A 12,153-nucleotide genomic window follows, 5' to 3' on the forward strand; every position below is an offset into this window, starting at 1 on the left:
AGTGGGTACATGTGCCCCATAGCAAAAAAATCTCTCAAAAAAAAAAAACTATATATATATTAAGCAACTTGTTTCTTGAGTCCTTATTCCGGCATTCAACTCCAGTCAGACAACTATTTGGTAAAGTAGCCTTACCTCACTGCCACTATGCCTCTGAACAAAAATGGACACTTTATCCAATTAGTTATTTACTTAAACTTTTTATAATGAAAGCTTTGAACATATACAAGGGTAGACAGAATGGTATAATGAGCCCCCGTGTACTGGTCACTCAGCTTTAACATTGATTAACTCCTGGCCAATCTTATTCTATCTGCCCCATTCATTCCCATTTTATTTTGAAGTAAAACCAAGACATAAATTATTTTATCCATAAATATTTCAATATATATTCCCAAAAGTTCTGAATTGCTAAACAATAAAACAACCATTATCTCACCTAATAACGATCCTTTAATTTCATTAAATAGTCAAGCATTTCTATTGCTTTGTGTATTTTTAAACTTTATTTGAATTAAGGTCCAAATAAGATACAAACATTGTGACTGGCTTACACCTTTCAAATTTCTTTTAATTTATAGCTACTACTTTTTTACCCCATGTAACTTATTTGTTGAAGAAACTGTGTCAATTGCCATAAGAGCTTCAGAGTCTTATTTGGCTGTATAATCGGTTTCCCTGACCTTCTGTAAACTGATGGTTGGAACTACAGAACTGAAATCATTCAAGTTTGAATATGGCATGCATACTTCATACATGATGTTATAAGCCATTACGAGGCACTTAATGTCTAGTTATTTTTCTGAAATGTTGACAGCCATGGATGATCGATTTCTAAATCTGTTAATTCACTAAGGGCAGCAACGTAAGTGCTATTTGTCATAACCTTTTCACTTATTATTTGGAATACATTTAGAAACCGAAAACTCTTCCTCAAATATATGTTTAAAAAAAATACAAAATAAATGCCAGATTCTCCATTTACTAGTTTTGAATTGAATTGGTTCCCTAGCTGATTTCAATGATAATTTTTTTTAAAGTGTCACTATTCTGGGTGTGTTTCAATTCACTGTTATTAACTATACTTATTACTATTCAAATTTCCCACATTTGGGTAGTATTTTTTTTTTTAATTTATAATGTTTGTGGACATAAGAAAGGGGGAGAGAAGAGCACTCTTGACAGGGTTCCATCATGCCATAATCCCACTTGCCCAGCAGTCCAGACTGTCAGGATCCTGGACACACACACATGTGCTTAGCATGTTTACAAGCCGAACCAGGGATCTGAATCCAGAGTGAACCGTGTGGCTTCCAGCACTGCAGTTCAGTTTGTTACCAACCGTGCCATCATGCTTCCTCTTATTTGAATAGTTTATCTACATGTTCAATCTTATCTATTCTCTCACAATAGGTCTAAAAAACTAACTATTGGGTCATGTGAAAAAATCATGACATATTTTTCAATGCAAAAATGCATCATGACTTTCTAACAACCCACTATAATCTTTGAAATTTAAAATTATTTTTCCCAAGTTAAAATGTTCAAATTATCAGTAATCCTTACATTAGATCTGAAAAACAGAAAAAAACTAAGAAAGTTGTATTATTTTACTAACATTCCCTTAGCATAATATTCATAATGTAGATGTTAGCTATTTAAAACTAGAATATCCAAATGTGCTTCTCTCTCTTTAAAAAAATTCCCTTTTAAATTTGGCATTGTTTTAACACAGTTTAATTTCACTGTAGTTACTTTTTTGGGTAAAGAGGTTAATTTTATGGCTTCTTATCACATTTAATTGTTGTGCATCTCTACAGCACACAATACAGTTTTTCTAAGAACATATGCAGTACATGACAGACAAAGCAAGGTTATTACCATATACATCACTTCAATGGAGAACTTTACATTCTTAGGTCTGTTAAGTATTTCTTTGTAGTCCCTCCCACCCACCCTCTACTATCCACACCACTCCCGTACAGACTGTGACATCTACACTGGTCCTATCTACCATTATATCTTCGGGTCTTTCAATTTCTGCTCTAGAGTGTAGATATTCAGTATATAGTTAATAGGCACAAATACATAGAAACTAAACAACTTACTTCTGAAATTTAAAATTTTCCTTGAGGCATTTATTTCTAGAAGCAATTGACTCTTCAATGACTATCGATTACATTAAAATCTTTTCTCTTACCATTTGGTATGAGTTGAACATGGCCTCCCAAAAGCCAGAGAAGAGACTCAGTCACAATTTGGAAACAGTGTAATAGTTCATCTTTTTCTTCGCCCTTAACACAAAAGACAAACCCAATTTACTTTCCTGTGATTTTTCTCCCGGGTAGAGGACCTGGTTTTTGGATCTAACTTAGCGATTTATGAGATATATGATCTTGCAGCCTTTCATTTTTTAATTTGTAAAACTTGTGGTTATTGGATAGTAATACCTATCATGCTTACTAGAAATAGCTGTTATATCCTAGAATAAAATATAGTCTAAGAAATATAAACTGATACACAAAAATTTCTCAACACTTGCTATGCATCGGAATCACCTGCAGAACTTTTTAGTATACCTATGCACCACAGGCTTTAGTCTAAACATGCTGAATCTGAATCTTCAAAAGTGAAGTCTGGACATGTGTATTTTCAGTTAGGTAGGTGATTTGGCTGTGCAGCTGGGGCTGAAAACCACTATAATATGCAAATGTTGACATTAGCATGTAAGGCATTATTAACAGTGCATTTCAGTTCCAGTTCCTATTCTATGACTTTATGAGGACAGAAATCATGTCATTCATCGCCCCACTATAAACTCAGCGTCTAGAACAATTCTGACAGGTAGTAAGTGTTCAATCAATATTTATTCAATAAATAAATGACTTCCCCCCCCTCCCCTGGTTTTTGCTTTCTTTCTTTTTTTTTTGAGTGTTTTTATTATCATCATAATCTTGTTTATATTACATTGAATCACATATAACTTTACAGAGTATTATATTGCTTTTTCAAAAGGGAATGCCATGTGGGACCAGCAGTTAGCATAATGGTTATGTTGCTGGACTCCCACGTAGTCGACCGCGGTTCGCGTCCCAGACCCAGTGGCTTAAAACTCACACTGGGCGCACGTGCGTGCGTGCCCAAGATCCTAAGAGGAGAACGGAGGAGAAGGGATTGCGGCGTGGCCATCCCCGCTGGGGGGTGAATTCTTGCTTTCTGTCTCTCTGTCTCTCTCTGTCTGTCGGGGGAGCGTACGTGCCCTATAGCAAAAACCTCTCAAAAAAAAAAAAGGGGAATGCCATGCAAGTCAGTCAATACAAAGACATTAAAATCCCCATTTCAACATTCAATATCCCCTAGTTTTTGCTTTCTGAAAAGTAGGGTAAAACATTATTCTAGGTTAGAGGATCAAAATGGAAAGAAGCACAAAGTTCATTTCCAATTTTGTCATTTACTGGCCACATGACTTTAGTGGAAAACTGTATAAAGACCACTAATCTTATCCACAGCCTGAATGTTTATACTGCAGTGCAAAAGTAGCAATAACACAGGCAGAAATATTATTAATGCTGTGATTATTCTTTAAAATGATGAAAGAATTTTCTTCCTATTACTCTGGCACAGGGCTAGACAGGTGCTTAGTAAATAGACATGTGCTGACTTGAATAAAACAACCAACCAGCCAAATCAACAAACACCTATAGAAAATGTCACATTAGGTTGTTATTTCCAATTGTTGTCAATCTCAAAGGACATTACCCAGACTTCCTACTCTCCTTAAAAAGCCCATTAGAGGGCCGGGACACAGCAGCACAAGTGGCAGGCACTACTATGGAGGACTAGAACCCATGGGAGGTGTGGGTTCAGCTTTCAGCTCCTCAGATGACTTGAACAAGTGTCTCTGTAATCATGGCTGGTGAGGAGACAGGGGAGAGGACTGAGACATAGTGAGACTTTGTCTCTTTCTCATAAAACAAATAAATAAAATAAACTTTTTTAAAAAGCCCATTAGATAATATCACCCATAAGTTCATGGCTCCTGATAGAGATACACTTAAATCATTTCAAAATTCTTACATGTTTTTCTCCTCTGATGTATACACACACACATATACACATGAGCAGACTTCAAAAAGTTCACTAAAAAACAGAATTAAAGTATGAGATTATTTTGGTCCAAAAATATTTTGAAATCTATGCATAATATTTTCATAATATGTGTTTTCCATGAACTTTGTGAAATTCACCCTTTCTTGTATGTATATACAAAAAATCAGTTTGCACCATACATCCTATGTATGTCCTACTATGTGATATACTACCTACAAAGTACCCAATTAAAATAAAATTTGATTGGGATGCTCCTAGGTAGTGAAAAGTAAGTGAAAAGAGGTTTTTCCCATGACCTTTTCATCCCCCTGTTTTAATTTCAACCCATGGTCAAGTCACCCTACTGTTTCTGCAGCTGACTTACTCCTGTTGGTGAAAAAATATTTTCTCTCTATAGAAATGAAGTAATGACGATTAGGAAAGTAATGAAAAGTATGAAAAGATTATATAACTGAAAATAATTAACTGAATAAATACAGTTAGAATAAAATATTCATATTGACATGCAATCATATAATATCAATGTATAACAATTATAAATGAAAAAGTATAATTATTAACCCCTAAAGAGAGGAACATTAAATAAATGTACTTTGAAGAAGACAGTTCAAATCCTGGACCTGGTAGTTTGAAAAACACACTACACACATGTAGGTATATGCCCAAAATCCTGAGAGTAGAATGGAGCTTGGATTGCAGCATGGTCACCCCCCAGAGGGTACTCTCTCTCTCTCGTGAGCACATGTGCCTCATTGCAAAAACTAAGAAAAAAACGACCTCTATGTTCGGGTTGAAATATTTTGGTTAAAGAAGACTTAAAAGATCAAATACAGTAAAAAGTTCACTTTTATTCTTCTTAATTACTGAAGCTACTCAGAAAAGTCCTGGGCCTAGAAAACATACTTCACTGTTATTTTATGTATAAAGTATGTTCTGAGAAGACATTGTGGAAATAAGCATCCCTTCAAGACTCATAGGGTTGTCAAAAAGTTCATGGAAAATGGAATTAAAGTATATATTGATCTGGTGCAAAAGTATTTAAAAATCTGGGACCAACAGGTGGTGTGGTGGTTAAGGTGCTGGATACTCCCACGTGGCTGACCATGGTTTGAGTCCTGGACCTGGTGGTTTGGTTTCTCACTCCCACCCACCCCATGTCCCTTTCTGGTCAAATTAAAATAAATGAATGAATGAATAAAAATTAAATAAATAATTCTTTTAAAAATTTAAAAATCTATTCATAGTTTTTTCATAATATACATTTTCCACGAACTTTGAAGACCCCTTGTATTATAAGTTTTAGTTGGCATTTAAAAATTTTCAAATGTAGAAATGATAACTTATTTGATAATAACTTGAAAAATGTTTAAATCTACTACCTAACTTTACTTTAGCCAAATATTGCACATTTTATAAATAATATGAAACAGCTAAAGAATTAAACCTATTTGGTTTTAAAACACTAAACAAACACATACCTTAACTGCATTGATGAAACATGTTTGCAATCGTCTCCCCAAAACTAGAAAATTTTCTGCAGCTGATGGAAGGAAATCATTGTAAAATTCCTCTGAATCTTCTCCTGGCTCCAAGCCCACACAGCAATGGCTGAAATAAGAGCACAAGTAAGTGTTAATTATAAATGTCAGTTGAATGCTCAAGTTTCTACAGATACTGTGTCTTAATTAGAATATTTAGTATCCTTTTTTTTTTTATCGTCAATAGGAACTTTGCTAGAAAATTCTTTTTTCTTTTCTTTTTTTCTTGTGGGGGAGAGATTTTGCTATAGGGTGCCTGTGCTTGCCAGAGAGGCAGAAAGTGAGAAATCACATACCCAGTGGGGATGGCCACGCCGCAATTCCTCCTACTCTCCTCTTGAGATTCTGGGCATGCATGCACACATGCCTGGTGTGAGTTTCAAGCCACCAGATCTGGGACTCAAACCACAATCAGCCCACGTGGGAGTCTAGTGCCCCAACCACTACACTACCTACTGGCCCTGAAAATTATTCTAACAACTTTCTAAAAACTTAAACAGCAGTGTGGACCTTGCTTGTACTTAGATCCAGGATTCATATGTCCTAAAAATCTACATGTCAACCCTTCAGGAAATTAATGACTTGTAAGAAAGAGAACAGAGTCAAACTTTCAGTAAATTGACTACAATGAGTGCAAAACCATGTTATACCTTGACAGTTAAATTTATGAATAGTATTTGCGTTAACTGTTGCATTTTAGACATATGGCAGCTAAAAAGTAACTATTAGTCTGCAAGGGGATAGATAAGGATAAAACACTCTAATTTTTTTTTTTTTGAGAGGTTTTTTGCTATAGAGCGTGTGTGCTTGCCAGAAAGACAGAGAGAGACAGAGAGACAGAAAGCAAGGAGTCATCCTCCCGGGGGGATGGCTACGCCGCAATCCCTTCTCCTCCATTCTCCTCTCGAGATCTTGGGCATGCATGCACACACACCCAGCGTGAGTTTAAGCCACCGGGTCCGGGACTTGAGCTGCGGTTGACTACATAGGAGTTCAGCGACATAGCCATTACACTAACTGCTGGTCCCCAAACACTCTAATTTTATAGCAATTCTACTTTCCAATACATTTACTTCCTAAGATCTGTAAAATATTTGCCTGCATATTCCCTTATTAAGACGAAAAACAGGGACCAGTAGAGGGCTATGTCACTGGACTCTCATGTAATTGACCGCAGTTTGAGTATGAATCTAGTGGCTTAAAACTCACAGAGGGAGAGTGTCCATGTGTGTCCAAGAGTCTGAGAAGACGGAAGAGAAGGGATTATGGCATGGCATCTGTCCGGGGGCTGGAGGGGAGGGTGATTTCTTGCTTTCAGTCTGACTCTCAAGCGAGCACACAAGCCCTATAGCAAAAATCTCTCTCGAAAAAAAAAAAAGGGAAACCAACAAAAACCTAACTCTAGCAGAAACTGCATATAACTCCTCTCTGGAGAGGAGCTATCTTCAGAAATCTCAATAATAGAAAGCATTTGTGAGGTTCAGGTGTGGTGGCATGTGCTGCTAAGGATGCTCTGCAGACTGGGACCATATGAGAGGCCTAGGTTTGATTCATAGTCCAATCTAAAGGCTCGGCATGGTGGCATGTCTCTGCAAACCCAGATACTCTGGGAGCATGAGGACTGCAAGCTTGAAGTTGGCCTGACAACATAGCTGAGATCCTTTCTAAAATGAAAGAGCCCGGCAAGGTGCCATGAGCCTATAGTCCCAGCTGGAAGACTGCAGTAGGAGGATCACAACTCTATCTTTAAAAAAAAAAAGGGGGGGGGGAGGTTTTGTATAGACTAATACCAAAGAGAGTCCCCAACCCAAGAATGATCTTATATATATATATTCTAATTAGCAAATACTACTGTTCAGTCTTTTCAATAAAATGTGCAGACACCAATAGGGAGTAATGACTACATATTAAACTTGCTAAAAACCGAACTTGCTAATGTTCACATGCGTCAAGGTTTATTTTTGTTTGTTTGTACTTCAAGTCCTAAAGTTAGTGGTTAATGATCATATGGACTAGTTTTTGTTTTTCCTTTGGTCTCTGAAGTTAATTATTTAACAACATCTATTTTGACTGAGAGCATTAATAACTGAAATTATATTTTGTCTATTCACAAACACATGAATTTCTTATGTCTTAAGAGTTCACCCAAGAGATCCTGGATCAAGCAGTAGTGTCATGAGTTAACTTGTCTAATCAAAACAAAAACATAAGGCTTTATTTAATTAAGGAAATTATGAGTCTTAAAAATCAAAGTATAGGGGTCCGGCAGGTGGCGTGGTGATTAAAGGTGCTAGACTCCCACATGGCTGACCACAATCTGAATCCGGGACATGGCGGTTCGCTCACTCTCTCTCGTCAAAATTAAAAAATAATGATAATAAATCTATAATTTTTTTAAAAAAAATCAAAGTGTAAAAAAGGATATTATGTATATTTTTAATTGTTCTTTATAACTGTATAGTTTGAATTTGACTTTTATCTAGCATAAAATTAGGAGTAAGCAATTCAGAAAACTAGGATCCAAGACATAGTATAAATATGACAAAACTCCTTCAATGTGGCTAATTCATTAAAATCAAATGACTTGTTTAAAAAAAAAAAGAAAAAAGAAAGGCATCTAAGGTCCAGTTAGTTTAGACAATCAGAAAGTGGCTTAGCGGGAACCAGCAGTTAGCATAATGGCTATGTCGCTGGACTCCCACATAGTTGACCGCGGTTCCCATCCCGGACCCAGTGGCTTAGAACTCACGCCGGGCACGTGTGCATGCGTGCCCAAGATCCTGAGAAGAGAATGGAGGAGAAGGGATTGCGGTGTGACCATCCCCCCTGGGGAGTGATTTCTCGCTTTCTGTCTCTATGTCTCTCTGTCTGGCGAGCGCACGCACCTTATAGTGAAAACCTCTCCAAAAAAAAAAAAGAAAGTGGCTTAGCTACTGAGAACAGCTTGTTTATTTTATGACCTCCTTTTAAAAAATTATGTTGGGACCAGCAGTTAACGTAATGGCTATGTCGCTCGACTCCTACGTAGTCGACCGCGGTTCACATCCCGGACCCGGTGGCTTAAAACTCACGCCAGGCACGTGTGCGTGCATGCCCAAGATCCCAAGAGGAGAATGGAGAAGGGATTGTGGCGTGGCCATCCCCCGGGGGGGGTGATTTCTCGCTTTCTGTCTCTCTGTCTCTTTCTGTCTGTCTGGCGAGCACATGCGCCCTATAGCAAAAACCTCTAAAAAAAGAAAATTATGTTGATCTCTTTTCTATTACTTTCTAGCATGTCAGTAAATTAGTAAATGGTGCTTTTAAATCTTATTGACAGGATTTGGGTTACCTAATGAAATATACAACTGACACAAATTGAAAGGATCAGTTTCTATACCTGTTCTAAAGTACTCTGTTCACAGACTTTCATTTTAGTACCTATTTCCCTCTATCCCATATAATACATTCTTTAAAGAATTATTATATTTAACTTTACTTGTTTATTTATCAATTATTTTTTTAAAAATTGGCCAGAGAGGGATTGGGGGGGGAGAGTGAGAAAGCAAGCCGCCAGGTCCAAGACTTGAACTGCAGTCAGCCATGTGGAATCCACTACCCTTAACCCCCCACCATGCCACCTTCTGGCCCCATATCATATATTTTTATGACTAAATTTCTGTAGTAAGTTTCTTGAGTATAAAAGCCTATATTTTAATTTCTTAATCTATTCAACTACATTGAAGAGTCGGGGCCAGTGGATGGCATGGTGGTTAAGGGTGCTGGACTCCCACATGGCCACCTGCGGTTCAAGTCCTGGACCTGGTGGTTTACTTTCTCACTTTCTCTCTCTCTCTCCCTTTCTCTCTCTATTCCTCTGTCCCTCTCTGGTCAAATTAAAATAAATAAATAAAGTTAAATTAAAAAAAAAAAAAAGAGTCAACGAAGCATATATAACATTAAGCACTCATGACTAAGTGGTAAGCAAAAGAAATGATCACCATCTTCATGAAGCTCGAGGAGGGAACTTTTAGGCAAATAACTCCAAGTAGAACTATGAGCAATAGCAAAATATGAAGGTAAAATAATACAATCAAAAACTATCATGGGGCTAGCTAAATGGCATAGCAGTAATAAGCTATTCAAGTGAAGCCAGATCCCATAAAGAAGCCATGGTTGGGATCCCTAACCTAGACAGCCAGAAACATGCAAGAAATGCATATGAGTGCTTAGGATCTACCATGCTGGAAGACTGGAAGAAAGGGCTTGCAGTGTGACCAGACCCTGTAGAGTGCTCATCTCTCTTCCTCTCTCTCACACACATGTATAGACATGTACTCTATCATGAATAAAGAAAAAAAAAGAAATCTCACAGGAAGTTGACAGCACTTGTTACGAAAATGAATAAAGAAGAAGCCAATGTTAAAAATGAAATCCAGGACCAGCAAATAGCATAACTTTTACATCACTGGACTCCCACGTAATTGACTGCAGTTCAAACACCAGAACTGGAGGCTTACAACTCATGCCAGGAACGGGTGCACAGGTGCCCAAAATCCTAAGAGGAGAATGGAGGAAAAGGGACTATGGTGTAGCTCCACCTCTGGAAGTGATTTCTCACATTCTGTCTCTCTGTCTCTGTCTCTCTAGCAAGTGCACACAGTCAATAGCAAAACTCTCTCTAAAAAAATAAAAAATCAGAATCCACTGCTATACCCACAATAACAAACTCATTTATTGTTAATTTTACCTTAATATCTGTGTAAGCTGAGAAATTGTAGTCCAACCACCCTGGATTCGTGAACAATCTTGACTGAGGACCAATAGGCAATACTGAATGAGGTCATAACAATATATATCTTGCTTGATTTTCTTCAACTCTGAGCTTCCTAAAGGCACGTTGTTTATTATTTCTAAGGCAAAAGGAAATAAGATATACTTATTTTTCTCAATATATCTAAGAGTTATTTGTATTCATATATGTTAAATAATTACTAAACATCATAGTGTTAAATTTTTCCAAACCAATTAGAAACAAATGCTAAAACTGTATGAACGATGGACTATTTTTAACTTAAACAAGGTTCTCCAATTGCAAAAAGATTTTCTTACCTTTTAACTTCAATAGTATAACAGGGACATTCTGCTCAGGACTCTTTGCAACTTCAGCAGCTAGCGATAAAATCCTCGGGTCTGTACCTGTTGGCTTCATTTCTCGTATTACCTATATTTTAACAGAATCAGAGAATAAAGTAAAAAAGCTCTAAATATTAATACTTAAGTAATGTTTGAAATATGAGGTTACTGTAAAAATTTTGTGGAAAATGACATTAAGTTTATTTTGGTGCAAATAAATTTTATAATCCATGTATATTTTTTCCATAATATGCATTTCCCATGATCTTTTTGAAGACCCCCTCAAACATAATTTAAACAAAAACAACTTTTCTTGATTTGGAAGTGATGTACAGATTTTACTTCTTCCTTATAGGAAACTGTTTTCTAATCAGTGTAACTCTGAAAGAGCTCTCAATCTCTGTATCTCACATGTAACAGCTATAATAGATATTTATTTTGTATTCACTAAGAGTCAGGAACTGCGGTAGGAGCTTCACATTCACTAATACTAATCTGTACAGTAATTCTAGAAGAGGAATTAAATTCCTTTTCTCATACTAGGGAAACTGAGAGCCCGTAATCATTTCCAGTTTATAGATAATAAAGTTAAAACTTGGGAACTAGCAGTTAGCGTAATGGCTATGTTGCTGGACTCCCATGTAGTCGACCACGGTTCGCGTCCCGGACCCGGTGGCTTAAAACTCACACTGGGCGCGTGTACGTGTGTGCCCAAGATCCCGAGAGGAGAATGGAGGAGAAGGGATTGCAGCATGACCATCCCCCCCCAGGCGTGATTTCTTACTTTCTGTCTCTATTGTCTCTCTCTGTCTGGCACGCGCCCTATAGCAAAAATCTCTCTCAAAAAAAAAAAAACCCATACCATCTTTGGTGGCTGCCTTACACTCTGGTTCACTGCTAAATCACCAGTGGCTAGACTAATGCCTGGCAAGTGATAGATACTCAATAAATCCATATTGAAAAAGTAAATAAATAGGGACCAGCAGTTGGCATAATGGCTGTCACTGGACTCCCATGAAGTCAACCACAGTTTGAGTCCCGGACCCGGTGGTTAAAAAAAACTCACGCCAGGCACGTGTGCGTGTGTGCCCAAGATCCTGAGAGGACAATGGAGAAGGGATTGCGGCGTGGCCATCTGCCCTGGGGGGTGATTTCTCACTTTCTGTCTTTCTGGTGAGCGCATGCACCCTATAGCAAAAACCTCTCCAAAAATAAATAAATACATACACACATACATACACACACACACACACACACACACACACACACACACCTCTTGGGCATTTTTTTTTTTTTGGAGAGGTTTTCGCTATAGGGCGCGTGCGCTCGCCAGACAGACAGAGAGAGACATAGAGACAGAAAGCGAGAAATCACCCCCCAGGGGGGATGGTCA

The 12,153-nt window shown here is 37.5% G+C and overlaps 1 protein-coding gene across 3 annotated transcripts in view; it reads right to left on the minus strand.

Annotated features, from left to right (window-relative positions):
- IQCB1 (IQ motif containing B1) overlaps window positions 1-12,153 on the minus strand; it is a 54,897-nt gene that overhangs the window by 37,929 nt on the left and 4,815 nt on the right. For all 3 annotated transcript variants that reach the window (XM_006162628.3, XM_006162629.3, XM_006162630.3), the window contains exons 3-6: window positions 10,737-10,848; window positions 10,375-10,537; window positions 5,589-5,718; window positions 2,201-2,294 (exon numbers count right to left, since the gene is read on the minus strand). In XM_006162628.3, the coding sequence (XP_006162690.1) occupies window positions 2,201-2,294; window positions 5,589-5,718; window positions 10,375-10,537; window positions 10,737-10,836 (487 nt within the window). In that variant the 5' untranslated portion in view covers window positions 10,837-10,848. The remainder of the gene's footprint in view (window positions 1-2,200; window positions 2,295-5,588; window positions 5,719-10,374; window positions 10,538-10,736; window positions 10,849-12,153) is intronic.

Source organism: Tupaia chinensis, unplaced genomic scaffold, assembly GCF_000334495.1.
Source record: "Tupaia chinensis unplaced genomic scaffold, TupChi_1.0 Scaffold140355_1, whole genome shotgun sequence".
NCBI classification, from domain to species: domain Eukaryota; kingdom Metazoa; phylum Chordata; class Mammalia; order Scandentia; family Tupaiidae; genus Tupaia; species Tupaia belangeri.